At 38.8% G+C, this 20,713-nt stretch overlaps 1 protein-coding gene across 2 annotated transcripts in view; it reads right to left on the bottom strand.

Moving 5' to 3' along the window:
• The window catches only part of LOC108014157 (uncharacterized), a 35,021-nt gene that overhangs the window by 5,126 nt on the left and 9,182 nt on the right, over positions 1-20,713 (bottom strand). For both annotated transcript variants that reach the window (XM_065867099.2, XM_036818072.3), the window contains exons 2-7: positions 5,012-5,593; positions 2,125-2,241; positions 1,616-2,051; positions 686-934; positions 345-604; positions 135-279 (exon numbers count right to left, since the gene is read on the bottom strand). In XM_065867099.2, coding sequence (XP_065723171.2) covers positions 135-279; positions 345-604; positions 686-934; positions 1,616-2,051; positions 2,125-2,241; positions 5,012-5,580 — 1,776 coding nt within the window. In that variant the 5' untranslated portion in view covers positions 5,581-5,593. The remainder of the gene's footprint in view (positions 1-134; positions 280-344; positions 605-685; positions 935-1,615; positions 2,052-2,124; positions 2,242-5,011; positions 5,594-20,713) is intronic.

Below are 20,713 nucleotides of genomic sequence, written 5' to 3'. Positions count from 1 at the left end.
GCCCAAATGAGCTAGCCCAAACCCACAACACTGTGTAAATTGAGGATTAAATTCTAAGAAATATAACTTGCAAGTTTATTCCCTCTTTCCATCTTTTTTAAACACTTCAAACCCTTTCATAATCTTCAACCCACCTGCAGCTGTGTAAGGACCTTGCTGGAGGATCCCGTCATCTCGGCGTTGAGCTTCAGGAAGTGTGAAATCAGCCGGCGCAGTTCCTTCCGCTTCATGCCCTCGAACAGGCTGACTGGGACAAAGCGCTCCAGCCCGAACTCGCGTCTGAAAGGGGTAAGACATTTTATGAATACAGAGGGATGGTATCCTGGGGATTCGGCTGAACCTACTCGACCAGTTTGACGGTGAGCTTGGCGGGGGAAAAGTTGTTGGCCAAGGCGTGCTGGTGCATGTGCAGGGCGGCCAATCGGAGGGCCAATTCCGGCTGCAACTCTGGGGCGAATCTCTCCTGGTTGACATCGTTGCAGCACTGCAAGTACAGGTAGTCCAGGGCATGCAGATCCCGCTGTGCCAGTTCCGCAGCCGAAATGGGAACGAAGGTGATGCGGAAAAGACACCTCAACTTGTGGGCCCCAGGACGTGCAGCAATCTTCAAGGGAAAAACAAGCGGAAATTCAAAAATAAATTAGATTTTTACTTCAAGAAACTGTTTATTAGGTTATGTGCCCACCCTGGCCAGCGATTCCTGGGGATCCAGCAGGGTGAGCTTGTTCCGCTTGAGGCTCTTCACGTGCTCCAGCACCAGGCTAAAGAGCTCTCCACAGCAAAGGCAGAGCTTGTCCAGCAGCGAGCTGACCACATCCTGCACCGTGGTGGTGGCGTCGTACTTGAAGGACTTGGTCTGCCCATTCTCTAGGAACACCTTCAGCACATTGGCCATCGGGGGAACACAGATGTCGCCGAGGGAAAAGGCCGAGGGCTAAGGAAAACAAATATAAAAGAGCACAAATATTAAATTTATCAGAAAGAAGACTATTTTATTTTATTTATTTATTAATCTTGTTGATTTGTTTATTTATCATGTATTATCTTCATGTTAATCACATTCAAAATCCTTCTCAGTTGGAGGATATTGGAAGACATGTTCCACTCGCATTAGAACATCAAGAGCTGGAAAGTTGTCCTTTGAAATGGCATAGTTCTGGAGGGCCCTCAAGTGCTTTACTGCCTGCTGAGTGCTGTTGATGGATAGCTCGATCTTGGACCCCAATTTCTCTACTTTCTTTTGTGGTTCAGCTTCCTTCTTTTTAATGAATTTTTGCTTCAGGACTCTGTTGCCATTTTCTGACTTGCTCTTGCTAATGGGAGGCTTCTTCTTCGGATTGGAATGGAACTTCTTAGTTTTGTTCACCACACCATGTTCGATCACTTCATCGTAATCAATCTCCACAGAATGTAGATCATCTTTTAAAACAGCTGACATCTTTTCTTTCCTCTGAAAAACGTATATCACCAGTCGTCTCCAAAAATACTTCTTATTTCAAAAGACGATCAAGTAAAGATTTCAATGACCCTTTTCCCCCAGACTTCTGTGATCTTACATTTGGAACCCTATGATCAAGTCCATTGCCTTAGTTTCTTACAGTTAGCTAAAACTCACCGGAAACAGTGGAGCTCCATTAACGCATACACTCTCGGCGAATCGAACTCGACTAGGGCGTGATCGCAGCTTGGCTCGCTTTCCGGCGGAAAGAAGTGTGGACTTCCGGCCCGGAAGGACGCAGTGCGCCATGGGTTGGCACACGAAGAGATTGACCTGCGACTCACAGGCTCGCACCAGCTGGATGACATGATCCCGGGGCGCATCCTTCACATCCTCCCCATTGACTGCCAGGATCTGATCGCCCGGCTGCAGTTTTCCGATACTCGGACCGCCCTCTGTCACAAATCTCACGATTACGGGACGCTCACTCCCAGCCACGAATCCAAATCCCAGGCTGGCATTCCTTTGAAGTTGGACATGTCGTGGCTCTGGAGGATGCTCATCCCAGCGTATGCATTCGGGCGCCTCGTAGGTGGTCGTTTTATTGAGGTGGCTAGTTGGGATTAAATGGGATTCATAATATATCAGTTTATTATTAAGCATGGGTAATATTTTTGGGTACCCACTTGATATAGTAGGACCGACCCTTGGAGTCTATGGCACGCTCCCAGCCATAAGAGAGCTCTTCATGTTTGCTCCAATCTTCGACGGCAGGCAACCAGCCCGCGGATTGCGTCATGTGACTGAAAAATTAAAAGAATCCCATTTAATACTCTGTCATTCAATAAATATAAAAAATATTTGTGGAAGTAAGTCAATATCCTATAAATGTCATATTTTTTGCCAAACATTCCTAAACACTCATTCATATAAAAATGGTAAATTCTGTAAGTCTTGCCTTTTAAATGAGTATATGTTACGGCTGATGATTACGATTGCTCATTCAGCTGTCAGCTGCTATTTGTAATCCAATATAGCGGAAAAGTATCTTACGAACCGCAGAAAAATTCACTCAATGCTATCTTATCAGCTTATGACAGATTACAAATTATGATTGATTTATAATTTTAAACAAAAAAACATTCAACATTAAATTTACAATTTAAATTTGTTCTAGTTGAACAACTGTTGAATGGCCACTTATTTATGTTCGTTGTTAAATGATTTGTGGCTGCATCCTACACTTAGCTTGTGCTAATATTTAACCATCTTTCTATTTATAAATCATGCAACAGCTCGCCCACTTGCTCTTGCCCTTGCACCCACTTTGACCCTGAACTTGTGGTCATCTCTGGGCCCCCACCTCCACTTTATACAGAAAACCTATTTGTATCCACGCTTAGCACACCAGCAAATGTCTATTTGTCCCTGTGGGTGAGCTAGAAATGCATTTCAATTGACATTAATCAGAGCTAATTGGGTTATTTGCTCGACTTTGCAATAAACAGCAACCCATAATCGGGGCCGCAGAACTAAACACTAAAACCCAGTCCCAATCCACACCCCATTCAGAACCAACTACAGTTGAGCTTATATTGAATGAACCCGCAAGTCTGTTAATATTGATTTCAATCAAGGTAATAATAACAGAGTATTACTTTGTTGCTTGTCTTGTTACTCTATATTTATGTTGTTTGCTTTTTTATAGAAGGAAACTTACTTTTGTACAGATAAAAGATATGCTTAATGATATTAAATTGGTCAATCAAACTTTATTGCTTACAAATTTATGGTTCTAACAATGAATAAAATACCACTTGTGGGAGAATATATTATTATCTAAATATGAAGCGGTAAGTTTCCTATAGACACAAAGTTGTAGTTAGGGATATTTACTTAAAGATTCTCCTGACGCATGTCAAAAAGTAGTCCCCAAACAACTCAAAATAATTTAGAGATCATAGAACCGCGGTCAATCAAACTTTATTGCTTACAGATTTATGGTTCTAATAAAGAATAAAATACTACTTGTGGGAGAATATATTATTATCTAAATATGAAGCGGTAAGTTTCCTATAGACACAAAGTTGTAGTTAGGGATATTTACTTGAAGGTTCTCTTGACGCATCTCAAAAAGTAGTCCCCAAACAACTGAAAATAATTTAGAAATTATAGAACCGCGGATATTATAGAAGGTCTACTGTGGAACCCAAGCCAGATCCCGAACCCCAGAGCGAAACCCCAGCCAAATCCAATTGCAACCCACATCAGCCACCTTGGTGGCTTCCGTTGCTGTCTTTCTTCATTTCCTGACTGCACACAATTGTGATAATTAGTTTTGCACTTTTGCACACTCTCGGGGAGAAGAGGATGGGTTTGGCGATGGGTTTGGGATTGGGTAGATGGCATGGGTATATGGGTATGGAACCCAAACAGCCCGCTGTTCACTCATTCAGTCTATCGCCCCAGTGGCAGTCCCACATCCACTGAAACCCCCTCCCCTGTTATGGCATTTTGTGCGCTTTCAGTTTGATGTGCAACAAAGTGTAAAATTATTTAATAGAATTTTGTGCATAATCAATTTATGTGCAGCAGAGAGCCCAGCATTCAGTCGCCCATTCAGCGTCCTCAGCCACATCCGAGCCATCTAACCGGGCCAGGACCAAAGTCCCTCCATCTCCCTCGGTCTATAAGTCTGTGGGTCTGCCAGTTCGTCAGTGGGCCAAGCATAGAAATGCTGAAACTTTGGCCATGCTAATGGCTAAATAAATGCCCGACTTTCTGCTTTGTTAAATATTCCCTTTTGTGCGTGGCGAGCGGGGTTATTAAAGTGGTTTTTGAAAAACCTTCAACCAAAGTTTGCCACAAATAATAAATGTTGCTACAATAAATGTTGAAAATAGTTATTTCTAAGTTGAGGTATTAAAAAGTAAGCCCTTAAACCTAAGAAGGAATTTATGTACTGAGAATTTTATAAGAGAATTTTAGCATTTTCTAAAATGGTAAATGGGCTTGACTTTTGCAGCCTTAGAGGATAACTAATTGGCAGAGGCCATAAATCATTTAGCATTTCTCAAAAGTTCTGAAAGGATTCCTAATTGGCAATGAAAATAAATCTGTTTTGTGCAGCAGTAATTTTAAAGTGCTGGCAACTTTATTAGTCAGACATACAAGTTGAAAATAGTAAAGGCACTTGCTGGGTTTTTAAATAACTTATTGGACCTCTTTAAAAAGTCATGATAGGTTGTCACTTGATTTAGTATATAAATATAAATATATCATTAAAATCAAGCAAGTGTCATGATGTAATTTATATATAAATGGTATACTGTTTCCTTAGCAGCAAAGTTGTAATATTTAAACAAATATTTGTATCTTAAGAACCCCTTGCCAGAGACCGAAAATAACAGTTCCTTTATATACTCTGCCATAAAAAATCATACATTTAGGATGATACTGAAATACTGAGAATACTGAAACCCATATTAATAGGGCCTATCAACTCCCTTAAAAAGGGTTTGTAAATACTATCTTTTAAAAAATGATTTCTTTATAAATCTAAATAACACTCACTTGCAGTAGTAGAGCCTTCCCTCCTTGCCCACATGGACGCTCCAGCCGGGCTTGAGCTTTTCCTGTATGGCCTCCAAGTGTCCATCAATTTCTGGCCAATTTTCGGCCACGCCGCCGATGACACTCCCATGACTTTGACCCAGAAGTGGCCCATAGATCCCGGTGCCGCTTCCGCTGCCGCAGTTAGTGCCATTTCCAATTCCAAGTTCCGTGGTCGTCGACTCCACTCCGGTGGCAGCAGATGGGGTTGCTATTGTTGTGGCCAATGTCGGCGGGATTCCGGTGGAGGAGGAGGTGGAGGAAGAGGATTGGGGCTGCGGACATCCGTTGGAGCGGATGGGCGTGGCATGGACAACGGAGCCATTTGTTGTCGGCTGCGATGTTGTCAATTGAGGCGATGATGTTCGTGTCAGCAGCAAGGGTTTGGGCTTGGTTGAGGGTCCTCCTCCTGCTCCTCCAGTTGCTACTCCTCCTCCTCCTCCTCCAGTCGATGTTGCTGTTGTTGTGTTGGCGGCATTTTGTAGCGGATAGACATCACTATTCGAACGCCCCGAAGGCAGTAACATCATTGAAACACATTCGCTGCAAGGAGAAGAGGCGAAAGGGGATATAAGTCAAGTTGTCGTCGGGCCATTTTCACACATTGTTGGGGCCACAAATCACATTCCATTCCATTCCATTCCATGACCAAGACCAAGGCGAAGACCAAGACGACCCACTTTGTCCGCAAACAGGCTCCTCCATAATTCAACATCCAGCTAACAGTCTGAAGACAGACCATTGGCATTGCCATTTCTGCTCGAGTCTGGACAAAAAACAGGTCCCCCATAACAGATATCCCCATTACCATGGTCATCATCGTCTTCATCGTCATGGCGATCATGGGCATTGGTGGGATAGGTTCAGGTTTTAGGCCAACTTGTTTTAATGTTATGACACAATTTTGCGATTTGCTTTTACTGTTTGGTTTCGTTCTCTCTTTTTTTTTTGCATATGTTTTCCTCCTTTATTTGGCAATCGTGCAAAAATGGATTGGCCATGGCTGAGGAACTGGTTTCGAAATGGGATCAAATAGTTGGCATGGTTTGGGGAGTGGAGCTCTTGGCTGAAGGATCAACGAGATAGGGAAATGGAAAATGGATCGCATTTTCAGAAAAAAAAGATTTTAATCTAAGAGGAGGTATTAACCTACTTTAACGGACTTTATACTCAGATATATTTGAACCAAAAGTTATAATGGAATGTTTTCAATTATTGATTGTATTCAGTGTAATTTGTAAACATAATATTAGTCTAATTTACATTTATCTCCATTTACTTTCTCAAATACAAATATTTCAAAGAAGTTTCAACAAAATGCAACCCAATCGTTTTGGACAAATCCACTCAGGCATTGCCACAGAATTGATCAATCCCGCCCACATTGCTTACACTGTCCAAACTCTTCAATAATATCAAAGAGCATTTGCATAATGTTTAGATTTCAACGCCACCAACAGACAGCATTTCGGCTTTTGGCTTTGACATGGTTCAGTAAATGGCTGGCAAAAAAGATTTTTTAAAATTTATTCCGCACCGGAAGAGCAGTAAAAGTGCAGGGATAAAACATAGATACGTCTGCCAGACTGGTGTGGGTGTATATGTGGGTGTGGGTGAGTGTTGGTGAGTGCCAATGGCCGATAGTGCGGCTAGTTGGATGGGTCTGGGTCCAAACAACAAGCCGCCAACAACAACGGGAAGAGGGGCAGAATGGATGTGTTTGTTTGCTTGCGCAATTTCACTCGGTGGCTCGGCTGGCGGAAACGGGTCGAAACGGATGGGGAGCCCAAGTGGAGTGGAGTGGAGTGGAGTGCAGTGGCGTACGGATAGATGCGACTTCAAAAAACCAGATACGACAGAACCTAGCCAAACAAAGAGACATCCATTAGGCGAGGAGACTCCAGCTTGGGCGAGTGGAGTTGAGTCCACGATGGTAATGGAAAAGGAGCAGCCGGTTGGCTCATCATGCTCCGTGATAATGACAGGGAGAGACAAAAGGAGTATATGATGCAGAGCAGAAAAAACGATATTTATGAAGATATTGTTTTTGAAATATTTAACAGTTTTATACAGTAACTTAAAAGAAATCATTTTGAATTTGTAGATTGCATTTTTAAGATCAACGGAAACTTTTAGCTTGAATCTTCTAAAAATTACTTGACGTTACCATACTTATCAGGCAGATATCTCTAAAAGTATCTTAGCAAACTTACAAATTTTAACAGAGATAATTTAAGCAATCTGGAGAAATTTAGTATATATTTTGATTTCAATTAGGACAATACTTCCCATAATAATATTTCATAATCCTGCGACAGAATAAGAAAAAGCAATATCAAAAATGTATACAGGTTTTTCCTGTTTTCACATTCGATTATATTACATATAATAATAATCTATAATACCTAAAATATTGATATTGATTCAAAGTCAAACCGAAATTGACAAAAATTTCTCAAAAATAAAAATCACATCTGTTATAAGCACATATTCTTTACAATATACGATACCAACACATACCTGCCTTACTCTACAGACTACGTTTTGAGATCTGTTTTTTGGAAATTAATTTATTTTAATATATTCAAATATCGAAGTATATTCAAAAATCCAGACAAATTATTAACAATTTTGCACAGTGGCAAAAGCCAGGCCAGTAACGGCTTGGCAAACAACGGCAACCGGCTAGCGACATGGTCAAGTTCCTCCTGCGTCTTCCCATGTGTGCTCTCCTCCATTCTTCCTCTGTGGTGCTAAAGTTTTATAAACAACTTCACAGACACACACTCGAACACTAAAAACTGGAACACTTGAACAATGTTTTGAATTACATATTTTCTTTGTTTGGGAGTGGACCAAATAGACAAGTGCAAAAATGTTCATAAAGTTGTTCATTCGTGTTTTTTTTTCGTGTTGGCCATCTCTCGTTCTTGCTTTTTCTGGGTTAGGAATGCTCGACTAAGGAATGTTGATTTGACTCGAGACAGGAACTTGCCAAGTAGTTGAACGGACTGCCGAAAAGGATACTTGCGGAAATATTTCTCCTCAAATTAAATATTTGTGTATAATTTTACGGGACTAGGGGGATCTTTATAATCTTTTGAGTACCCCTATAAATTTGTAAATTGAAGGTCTCCACACTAAAAGCAATCTAAAAAGATCCCACATTCTCTTCGCCCCTCCGAAAATGGAAAGAATTTCAGTTACCCTGTTCAGAACTCTTAACTGTGCAAACATTTTCGCTGTCGTCTGAAGCTTTTCACATCCAATCCAAGTGTAACCGATACGAAATACAAAATACGAAATACGAAAGCGGTTCCAGCTCGGGGTGCCCATACATTTGGACACCAAGACCAAACACAAAAGTTGTCAAGAAAGAATGGTGGGTCGTTTTGGGGTGGGCTGTATGGCTATCAGGAGGGGGAGGAGGAGGAGGAGGAAGACAGGAAGAGGGGCCAATGGAAACGGGAGCGACACTTCCAGCGAATGATTTGTGTCAACAGAGAGAAAAGGCAACTGAGAAATGTTTATGCACGTGGCGGTGTGAGTGTGAGTGTGGGTATCTATGTGCGATGGATGACGTCGGGGCAATGACAGAGATCAGTAAATGGAAACCACACATAGCCCATACAGTTGTAGGCGAAATAATAGGTACGACTGCTAACAGATCTAAAAATCTTTGTCCGAGAGTTATAATCTTAGAAAGGGTTTATTTAATAAGAAGTTTGGATTATTTAATAATTATTTTTTATATAATTTAAACCGTTTTTAAAAAATACTCAAATAAAATTCAAACAATTTTTTCGAATAAATTATTAAACATTAAAATTATTTTAAAAGTTGTAATACTATTTTTGAGAACTATGCTTGGGGAAATCCTATTACTTGTTAATCTATTATATTCTTATCCTTAAAATGATGAACTTAAATGAATTTAAATTCGTTCCCAACTTTTTTGGAAAAATAACCAAATAAAAATGATACAATTTATTAAATAATTTTTTCTATATTAAAATTATTTCAAATGTGGTAAAAGTACTTTTTAGAACAAGCTAGAATTTTGATTTTCCTTAAAGTTCAACTTTCTTAAAATTTCATTTTTTTATAATTGGTATACAAAAAAATTGTTCTTCTATTTTAGTTTCTCTTTATACTTCCTTTTATATATTCCGAAATCTTATTATGGGAAAATATGAAACCTAAGTGCAAGGCATTAAAAGCACAAGGTAATACTATGAGTTTTATCAAAACTTTCAGATATGAAAGCAGCCAACAAAAGTTTGTCCGACCGAAAAACGATTTGACTACACAAAGCAATAACAAGCGTTTTGCATAAACTTTCAGATATGAAAACCTTCCGAAAGTCCACTTAAACTTGTAATTCTCACAAATAATTGCATAAAACTGCGGATAACATCTTGATTGCTATTATTTTGTCAGCAAGTGTCCGTGCCACGGACAATTGTAAAATGTCAGTGCGGAAATTGTGCGAAGCAATGAAAGGAAATAAATGAAAAGACAGCAGAAGTCTGATGATGGGCGATAACAAAAAGAGCGGCATCAAGAACGAAAATGTTGACCAACAGTAACAAGCAAAAAAAAAAAAAATAATAATAACAAACAAACGCTGAAAAACAAAGTTAAGCTCTGCAAATTGTCCCAGTTCCGAGGGCTTAAATGAAAGGTGGATTGTTATTGCAATTTCCCCCACGTCTGCCAGCCTGGAATCCCCACCCCTTCCCTGCAAAGGAGGAAATTCTCCTTTGTGAGAGAAATTAAACACAGTTTGTGAATGCATTTGTTATTTGTATTAAAGACTCCAGCAATTTGTGGCTCTTACAGCAGCCCAGTTTTTCCACCTGCCCCTCCACCATTTTGCTACTCTTGCTTTTACCAATTTTGCTCCGTTTCGCTATTGTTAATTGAAAAGAAATTACGGCGGCACAATGGAATTAAATTGCTTGACGTTATTTATTTTGCAGACGCTGTCGCTCATTTCAATTATATTTAACACAAAGTAAGAGTATAAAAAATGGGCCTGTGCATATTAAAAAAAAATAAGTACACGTACAATAGAGGCATATAAGTAAGTAAAGCTAATTATAAAGTAATAGTTTTGTTAAGTAATATGATTTAAATATGAATTTCATGGTCAATTTCTATTTAATTATTATATTTTAAATGTTAAATTCCTTATATTTTTAGAAACAAGGTTTCATTTTTAAATCTATTTAGATATTAACATCTAAAACGTGAATAAAGTTTGGCGACCGCGAATCGATAAAATTAAAGCCGAACCCTAAACAAAACATCAGTTTAAACACCCCGTAGGAATCGCCATGTGCCAGCCATTTAGTTAGATCGTTATAAATACTCGTGCCACTGCGATTGTGTGCGTGGCCATATCCATATCCATATCCATATAGACACGGCACCCATAACTACCCAAGCATCGATATATCGGGATATCGCTGCCGTCGGTTGTGGTTGAACGTGATTCTCGAAATGTCACGCACACACGACAAAATGAAATGAAAGAAAAGCAACAGCGGTATATCAATTTGATTTATTTCATTTTTTTTCGCTTCTGTGGGTGGGTGGGGCGTACTATGTACATTCATGGAAACGCTTTCGCTTTAGACAGCCACCGATAACATCCATTCATAAAACTTGGCAACCCAAAGCAACCTCTGCCATGGCAACGTGGTGCTGATAAAGCGCGAAAATCTAGATAGTTTTCAAGAAAAATCCAACTAAGCAACGCATGCAAACTTTGCTGATCTTCTACGTGAGATTGCATAGGAATTAGAGGTTTAGAATAAGGAAATTACAACTAATTCCCATGGGTTGCAACTATGAAAGATTATCCAAGAAACACAACTAAGTTAACTTGAAAAGATATCATTTTTAAAAGCTTCTGTCACATCATTCTAAGAAGTAGAAGTTTAAAATTAGAGAATTACAACTATTTGCCATGGGTTGCAACTATAACAGATTATTTAAGAACTTTAACTAAATTAACTTGAAAAGATATCATTTCTAAAAGCTACTATCATGTCATTCTAAGAATAAGAGCTTTAAAATTAGAGAACTACAACTATTTGCCATGGTCTGCAACTATGAAAGATTATCTAAGAACCCCAACTAAGTTAACTTGAAAACGTATATATTTAAGATAGCAATACCTAAAAGTAAACTTTGCAGACATCTTTCCCTTCATTATCCCCTTTGTGAAAATAAACATTTGCAAATTGATTACATTAGGCTTAAACCAACGCCTTAGCAAATTGAATACCAATTTCTAAGAACATGCAACACCATTTACACTATTCTGCCTAAAGCAAATATTTTCCTTACCAAGCTCTTTCAAACAATTAAAGTTGCTCAGTCAAATGGAAATGAACTACATCACTTAGGGGCAACATATAATCCAACTAATTCGTACCGTCATTAACTGGCTAATTTCACACATTGGCCAGAGATATCGCAACAAAAGCCCCGAACATCAGATGAATCGGGAAACAAGGCGAAAACAATGTAACAGAAGATTCCTTTTAGCCAAGCGTCTCATTAGCAGAATCACTTTGGCACGCCCAAAAGCAGGCAACACAAACACAAATACATTACAGACACATTTTTGGGATAGTACGACGATACAAGCCCACTCGGTTGATTACAACTTAAGGCGAAACTTTTAATTGATATACCGTACGGCACACACCACATACAGCACCCAAAAGAAAAATAACTTGACTTACGATGGCCAAATAATGAGTTTTTAACAAGTTCACGAGAAGAAAGGGATTTCGTTATAAGGAAAACGAGAGAGTTTATTAAGTGCCTGGCGGGCAGGTCCGACTTTTTTCCTCTCCAATTTTAATAAATACAACACTGAAATGTCAAATGCAACAGCTCAACGGAAAGATGACGACTCACAGAGCTCGTACACCTGAAAGTATCCCCCGTCGTAACGCCTGACATAACGTGACATGAAGTCTTCCCTTTCAAGAGGGAGAGAAGAGAGAAAATGAAATGCAATTTTCACGTACCCAAGTCACATATCATGAGCCAATCGTGAGGCAAGCGGGGAAAGAAAGAAAGTGACGGGTTGGGGGGAATGGTACGGTACTGGTACTGGTAACGTGCCTTGCTTTTTGGCTAACCTGATTGATTTCAACATATTCATCAGGCAGTGCCGTGACCTCTCCTCCTCCTCCTCACCACCCCCGAATCCGGGGAACTCACTTATTCATTCACTTATTGCCACACTCACACTCTGCTCAGGCATGTGGATCCCGTTTGTTTTTAAAAACAGCACGTGTCTACAGTGAAAACGATTAGAAACCATTTCTAATATCAATTAAAATACCATCAGAAATACTAATCACAAAGTGAATACTAAGCAAAGAGAATTCTGAAAAATATTTTGATATTACATAAATATCTGGTAATTAAGATATAGCGTAAAAACGTGATTTATATCATCTATGATATCTGTTCTATTGCATTTTATTTAAAAGATCTTGTTATACTAAGGCAGCAACAATTATTTTATGGTTTATTTTTCCAAATCAGAAAATACTAAAAATTATATATCAATTTTATACGTTTATATATAATATATATTGATTGAAAGGTATATACAATCTGTAAATTAAGATATAGCATCAAAACGTGATTTATTTTATCTCGACTATCTGTTTTTTAAGGAACTTGTCATATTAAAACACAAAAAATTATTATAAGATACCAAATCTAAAAATACTCAACTAAAAATGAAATTTCAATATATTTAGGCTAAAAAAAATATATTAATTGAGATAATGCTATTAATGGAGGTTTATAACACCAAAAACCATAATTGTTTATTTTATATTTTAAGAATGTTTCATATTAAGGAACTAATAGTCTCTTTCGGTTATTATTATTCTGGAACTGATCTGTCTTTGGAAACAGACCCACTTAGGGGTTTTGAATAAATGTATTCCATCACAAGTAATATTTCCATGTGGGACTGATCAGAATTTTGTTTCAGTGTAACCCTCAGCATTTTCCAATGCCATTGAGCAGCAGTCACGAAACAGGCAGCCAGCTCTATGAAGTCTAGGATTATTGAAGCGATGTCTCAGCTTCGTAGTTTTCCGCTTGACGCAAGCAGGCTTTTGTGGCTTTTTGGAGGGATGGGGTTGGGGATGGGGTTGGGATTGGGAGTGTAGATGGCTCGAATGTGTTAACAGCCCGGATGTTGTTGCTGCCCTGCTGGGGGATTATCAAATTGGCCCGGAGATTGTCTTGGTTGATGGGCAGCATCTGGTTAGGCAAATGTCGTCAACTCTTGTGGCTGTCGAAAATTTGCGCAAAGAGTGCTTCAACATTTTCCACTTGCTAAACTTTGCCGATAAAATGTCATGGCATGTGGGATATTGAAATCCCCACTTAATACCGACGACTTCAATTTTAATTAAATTGGATCAAAAATATTGCGCATATGGCTTGCTGGATTTCCATTAATTATTTACCTTGAAAAGCTTTAGAATTTGTTAAATTCTATCAATTTATTTTATGCTAATGAAGGATAATGCTTGTTCGCTGGGCAACTTTTGATTTATGAAGCCAATTATTATGTTGCTAATTGAATGCTAAAAAGGTGAAATGGAAAATAAATAAATTCATAATATTTATAGGCCAGTACAAAGCGTCGATGGTCATGCAAGTTGGATTTTAGCATTTGTATTTATGAAAACCTGAATTCAATTTATACATTTTGAATGCCAAAAACTGTATAAGCTGCAATTGCCAGAATATATTTAATGTTAATGAAGAGCATTTTTCGCTTCAGCAAATTCAAATGATAACTTATTTTGCATATTCATTCTGATACTAAAGAATACAAAGTTTTTTACAGTTGTATGGCCTTCCTTTTATATCAAATTGTTATCTAAAGACGATGCCTAGTTATTGTTATTAATAAATCGAATAAATTGGATACTTTTGAATAATGACCAGAAAACCAATTTGTTTTTGTCATCCAAATGTTTTTCAATTACCCACTTAATCCACGACTCGATTTCTCGGTCTGTTGCCCAATCGACGACGGGGGCAAGCCAGGGATTGTGTTTCCCCATCCAAAAACATCTTGTAATCATTTAGGACAAATGGCCTTCGGAGGAGGCATTCGACATTAGGCATTAGGCATTAGGCACTAGACACTAGGCAGTTGGAGAATTCAGTGAGCGGAATGTAAATTTTTACGAAATAGCTGAGACACTTGTATCATTAACAGCTGTTTCACATGACACATGACAGGGCACGGGTTGGGGTTTGGTGGGTGGAAAGTGGGTGGTGCTTAGTGGGTGGTTGGGGGTGACCCGGTGGCAAGGCCATCCCACGCTGATGATGATGAGTGAGTGCAGGCGAGAAAGTAGGTGGGACGACTTAACAAGCACACGCCCTCCATCGCTAATGACTGCGAATGAACCTCCTTGACACAATTATGAAGGGAAGATTCTCGGAAGATTGGGGGGAGATGATTTCGAGGCACAGGCACTGGGGCAGCTTAAAATAATGGCAACAAATTGCAAAATTGCTTAATGTTCGTGGCGCGTTTGGCAATTTGTCGTCCTTCACTTGCCACACACCCACCCACACTTTCAATCACATAGACACACAAACACACCCACACTCACACTGGGAAAGAAATGGAAACCGGATGTAGGACACAATTGGCGGAAACGTTCGGCCGGGGAGTTATTGATTTTCGAATTTAACGGCTTTATGCTTTATTGCCCAAGTCAATTGTTAGCCATTTGTTTTTTGCCTCTGGCTGTGCTACGACTTCTGCCTTTTGCTCTATATTTTGTCTCAGTCCCTCTCTCCGATGACTACTGCCTTTTTCCCAGAATTTTCCTAGGATTCTTCTGCTTTTTCAACTGCCTTTCCTATGACTACAGTGGTCTCTCGTTTGTAAAAATATTATATATATATAATATGTTAAAAAAAGGAAAACGATTATTTTAGTGAACACTAAAAACTCATTGCCTTTATAAATACATTTTCTTTTTCAAATATTAATTATTATAAAGGATTACCAAAAATGTTGTAGATTTTTTAATCGTTTGCAGGATTGCGATTATTAATATTATAATATTAATATATAATATTTGTAATAACATTTTATTTTAAACACGTTTTTAATCATAACTGTTAAAAACCTAAGATATATAAAATACTTTTAAGGACTCCTTTTCCTAGTGTTCACTGTGCTTTTATTTGCCTTTACTTCCGGTCGCGCTTCGGCTGCTTTGAAATTGGCTTCTCCCTTTTTGGCCATTTCACTTAAACCGAAATGTCATTTCGATTCGGTTTCTTACAAATGGCCATTCAGGTGGCCCTTCTCCTTTCGCCCCTCAAATCCACCTAGTCAATTTGTTTGCCGCTTGTGTTTTGGCGAATTAGCCGTTTAGCCGCAAGGAAAAAAGGGCAGGAAGAGAAAAACTAGGCATGATTTTTTGGGGGCGTTGCAGGTGTGCGTGTGTGAGCCCAAGGCAAAGCAATTTATTGCATACATAGAGGGGCAATATGGGTTCAGTTCGTGGCCGTAGCAAATCCTGTTCACTCAGGCGGCAAGTGAAGGGCTCGGGGCTATCGACGGAGTAGGCACTTGACCTTAGCCTTATCCGGGATCGAAAATACGTTAGATAAGGAAGATGTTAGACAACCTCCCTCGAAAAAAATAAAAAAAAAACACTTCAGTTTGCCATAACTTCTTGAGCAAAACTTGGCGCATTCCTTTGCAGACAGAACTTGGCAAATATTTCCCCACAAACACATACAAAAGTAGTAGGAGATGGTCTATGTCCTTTCTGGATTTATCTATGGAAGTTCGGCAAGCGCTGAAAAGGTTGATTCAATTTTCCTTGAAATGCGATTAACTGGAATGTGCAAAATTCATGTTTTGTCAAGCATAATTGGAAAATTGAGCATAAGAAATTTTTCGGGGTGGGGAGTAAAGTAAGATGAATATTTTTTATTGAACAGGGAAAGAATTTGCTGATGGACAGCAAGATAATTTGAGAAGTTTTTCAGCGCCTTTACTTTTTCCCAGGGAAGTTATGAGTTTTAAGGTACTTTAAAACCGGAACCGATTCTATGAAGAATTATTGGTTAACTTTTAAATTGATGAGGAATGCTATGAATAAATGACTGTGATGGATGTATGTGGTGTTCATTTTATTAAAATACTTAACATGAGTTGTTCAAACACATTGATAACCTCAGGGAATAAATGCCATTAAGGTATCCCAAGTGATTAAATGCGTAGAGTTTCTTAGACCTTTGATGCCTTTTTTTGTATTACAGTTGACTAGTTTTGATGAGATTTTGTGGGAAAAGGAGGGGATTATAAAAACACTTGAAATCAGTAACAAATCCAATTTTGCCATGTATAAGTTAACCAGATTGACGTTTTTCATTAATTTTAAGGTATTTCAGGTGTCAGCACTTGAGGTCTTTTAATTGCAAAGACACCGAATGATTGGAGCTTTAAAAGTTCAAATTAAAAATTCTCGAATCGTGTTCAATCGAGGAATTCCATCGCTCTGCCCATGGATTCATTAGGCGTTCTCCTTGGCTCAGGTGACTCCGAGCCGACCTGAAACGACCCCTCTAATTTCCTCCACTGCTCACTTTGTTGGCCACTCGAATGCAGGTGGCACACACACACACACAGGGACAAGGCAAAGGTCCTTTCCCGTCTGCACTTGCTGTAAATAAACGCACACACAGGCACGTAGCAGGACTTCTTTGGTGGCAGGGACACGGAAACTGAAAACGCCCCCGAGGCGCGCATTAATTACAACTTCCGGTTGGAAAAAAGCGGGAAAAGGAAGCGAGGAAACGTCAGATAACAAAACAGAGAGCGCCATTAAACTGATTGAATGACAGCCTGATCAAGTGAGCGAATGAATGGATGGGGAGCCGTTTGAGTTTGGCTTGAAATGTCACGTTTTGTGGGGGGAGAAAAAATCCAATCAGGTGATAAAGAATGGAAAATCCTTGGCACTGAGAACTTAATTCATATATTGCTAGAAAACTTTCTTTAAAAAATACCAATTGGGTGATAAAGAGTGGGATATCCATACCACTGAGAAATTACGTCATATAATATTAGGAAACTTTCTTTAAAAATATGCCATTGGGTGATAAAGAATGAAGAATCATTAGCATCTATAAATTATTTCATATAATGTGAGGAACCTTCCTTAAAACATCCAATCAGGTGATAAAGAATGGGAAGTCCTTAGCACTGAAAACTTAGTTCATATATTGCTAGAAAACTTTCTTTAAAAAATACCAACCAGGTGATAAAGAATGGGACATCCTTACCATTGAGAAATTAATTCATATAATATTAGGACACTACCATTAAAAATAGTTAGAGAATGAAAAATCATTTGTATTCAGAAACAAATTCATATAATTTTAGAAATCTTCTTTAAAACATCCAAATAGGTAATAAAGAATGGGACCTTTTTAGCACTGAGAAATAAATACATATTATATTAAAAAAATATCTTTAAAAAAATCGAACCAGGTGATAGAGAGTGTGGCATACTTAGGACTGAGAAGTTTATTCACTCCCTTAAAACACAATTATTAAACATTTTAGTAAACAAATTTCCATAGTTAAATTTGAATTGGAATTCACAAGAACCTCTAGTCTAGTTTTATGATGCAAACATCTGAAACTGAACATTATCTTTTTCCCACAGTGAATCCACCTCTGAAGGCAAGAATGAGGAAACCAAATCGTGCAATCAATAAACAATGATACGGGCCAAGCGAGCAATTCCATTCCATTCTATTCCACTGATCCCCCCTTTGTTTACACGAAAAATTTGTTAACAAGTGTGAAGTGAAAAGCCGAAGATGGGGAAATTAGTGCAGAGGTGGATATATTTCCAAATGCCGCAGAGAGTGGGTGAACAAAGGGATTATTGACTTGGGCCAAGTTTATTTTACGCCAAATGAGCTCAACCGCAAAATATCGATTTAAATCAATGTCCATCCGACTTCCCCTATTTTTTTCATTTTATTTTTTTTTTTTCATGGGCCCGGTCTGTTCGGTTCTGTTCTGCTCTGCCAAGTGGATTTGTCTACATCGGAGGGGGGTTTAAAAAAACATGGGGACATGGGCGGGGGCAAACGGGGGACTGAGGCAGGTCACGGTGCCTTGCCTCCATGAATGGGAGCTCGGGCACATGGCTAAAAAACATGGCAGGAGGTTTTCAGAGGGGGTTGCAAAACGAGTTGAGGCTGCTCTGGGCTGGCTGCGTCTTTTTATTTTTAGACATATCGACGTCTCAGCTATAAATATTATTTCTATTTTATTACACATTTTATTCCATGCGATGTTTTCGTTACTCTCCCGGTTTCTTTTTTTTTCTCAGAGCTCGCGAGCGCTTAAGTTCTACGTATTTCTGGGCTAGGGCAACATCTGGCCACAGCACGTGCCAATCCATTTGGAAATCCCTTCTCTCAGCCTGTCTGGTCATAACAAAAAAATAAATTATATTACAGCGTTCGGAAGAAAGAAGACACTAGCAACGACATGGGACACAACGTCAAATGTGCATTAATGTATGCCCGGCATCGTGTTGATGCTGCCTCTTAGCCAAGAAAGCCATCAGAAAAGTCAGAGCCCAAATTTGATTTGTTTGATTTCAATAAAGTTGTCACAAAACAAAAGAGCCAAACAGTGTCCCAAAGATATCCGATTTCAGACAAAGATTCTGGTTTTTGGTAATACAAACATTTTCAGTTTATGTTGGAAAGGGCTTAACGATGAGTTCTTGGTATTTTCAGATTAGGATCCACTTCTTTATGGACATGAATGAAAGAACTCAACGAAAATGCAACTGCGACCTGTTGCTATGCGGGATAAATGTTATTTTGGGTACAACCTTTTGGAATCTTTTGGAATTTTTGAAAACTAAATATATTATTATAATACTATATTTTTATTCCTTTATAAACTTTTCTAAGTTACACAATAATTAAAACATACGTTTTTATGGGTCCATTTATATGGCCTTTCATTTGTAATTACCTTTTATGGCACCCAATAAAACGTGTCCATCATTAAAATTCAATGATCTCCTTTCATAATCCGTCAAGATCTCTTACTACATGAGAGATACATCCATCTTCACATTAGAAATCATAGGAAATATGGGCAAAAACGAGATCACTTGTCTACGAAAACGAAAACGAGGCAAGTTGAAGACCCCAGAAGGCCCTTAGACCCGCAAATAGACGAAACTAAAGGGAAAGGCGATGGGATGGGCACTGGTGAAGAGGCGTTGGCATTGCGTTGACGACCACGTTACAACCGACTGAATGACTAAGTGAGTGAATGAGTGACTGACTGACGGGTCTTACACATACAGCATATAGCATATAGCACATAGGTCTTCGTTCGGGAGAAAAAATGAGATCTTGACAAGCAAACAAGAAGAGCTGAAGGTACCCGAAAGCAAGATATCAAGATCAAGCCGATTTCAACTGAATTCCATTTAGTGCTGGGCAAATAAATAACAAAAACCTACAGCAAGAGAACCAACAACAGGAACTACAAGTGAAGTAAATTGAGGAGAAACAAGTTCAAGACGAAATTAAGGTGAAATTCTGTTCAGTTGTAACGGAAAGTCGCAACTCGAGTCCCAAAACCCCGAAGAGTCATAAAAAATCAATGTTTGAACTCGTCTTTTATTGCTTGATTCTGTTTGGGGAGTGCTCGTCGATTTCAGGGGAGTGAGGATGGGAAAATCTGAGAGTTGCGCGGCGGTCACAGTTTGGCCCTTATCAACATTTGTCCAGGCGCGCAATAAACTCCAATCTATTGTGTTGGCCCAGGTCATTACTCGGCCCAGAATGGCCAAAATGTAATGCTGAAGGGAAGAAGGGCGATTCAGTGACATTTGACATTATATTTTATATCCCAATAGTTCATGAAAGGAGCTCGTAAGTCTTTAAAGAGCACACAGAAAAAACATAAAGCTAAGGACCTAATGATTGATTTAGTTTGAACATAAAATTCAGAAAAATTATTAATAAAATTTGTTCAATTTAATATTTATAGGATTTTAAAATGGTAACTGATTTTATGTCAATACAGTTAAATTGGTTTTTAAATTAAATATATAAATAAAATGCATGTCAAAGTGAAATTCCGTTCAAAGAAAACTATATAACCAAGCCAAATATATCTAAGAATCAATCTTGCACTCAGACAATCAAGCAAATAAATCAAAACGTTTCCTATAAACTTGAAAATGTATCCTTGCTACAAGTACGTATCTCAAGCAACTCAACCTTCTATCTGAATTTCTATCTCGCATCGAACACTTGAACACCAGAGACTGATTCCACCACCCGAACCCACCTCCCCAAAACCCCTTCAAGTGCCTTGACCCTTTTGGCCACCCCAGAAAAAAAATATTATAATAATCGTATATTGCCGCAATGCCATAAAAGTTGACCAACTTAAGGGGATTCCAGGCCGAGATATTCCATACATATAAATGAACTAATTTGGTTTACGCTTTTGGGCGGTTTTATGGACCGCAGTGCCGGGCATTTGCGGAAAGCCCTGGGAATTTCTCA

This window comes from Drosophila suzukii, chromosome 3, assembly GCF_043229965.1.
Source record: "Drosophila suzukii chromosome 3, CBGP_Dsuzu_IsoJpt1.0, whole genome shotgun sequence".
Lineage (NCBI taxonomy): Eukaryota > Metazoa > Arthropoda > Insecta > Diptera > Drosophilidae > Drosophila > Drosophila suzukii.
Note: the sequence above shows the minus strand (reverse complement) of the source record. Positions and strands in the feature narration are given on the sequence as shown.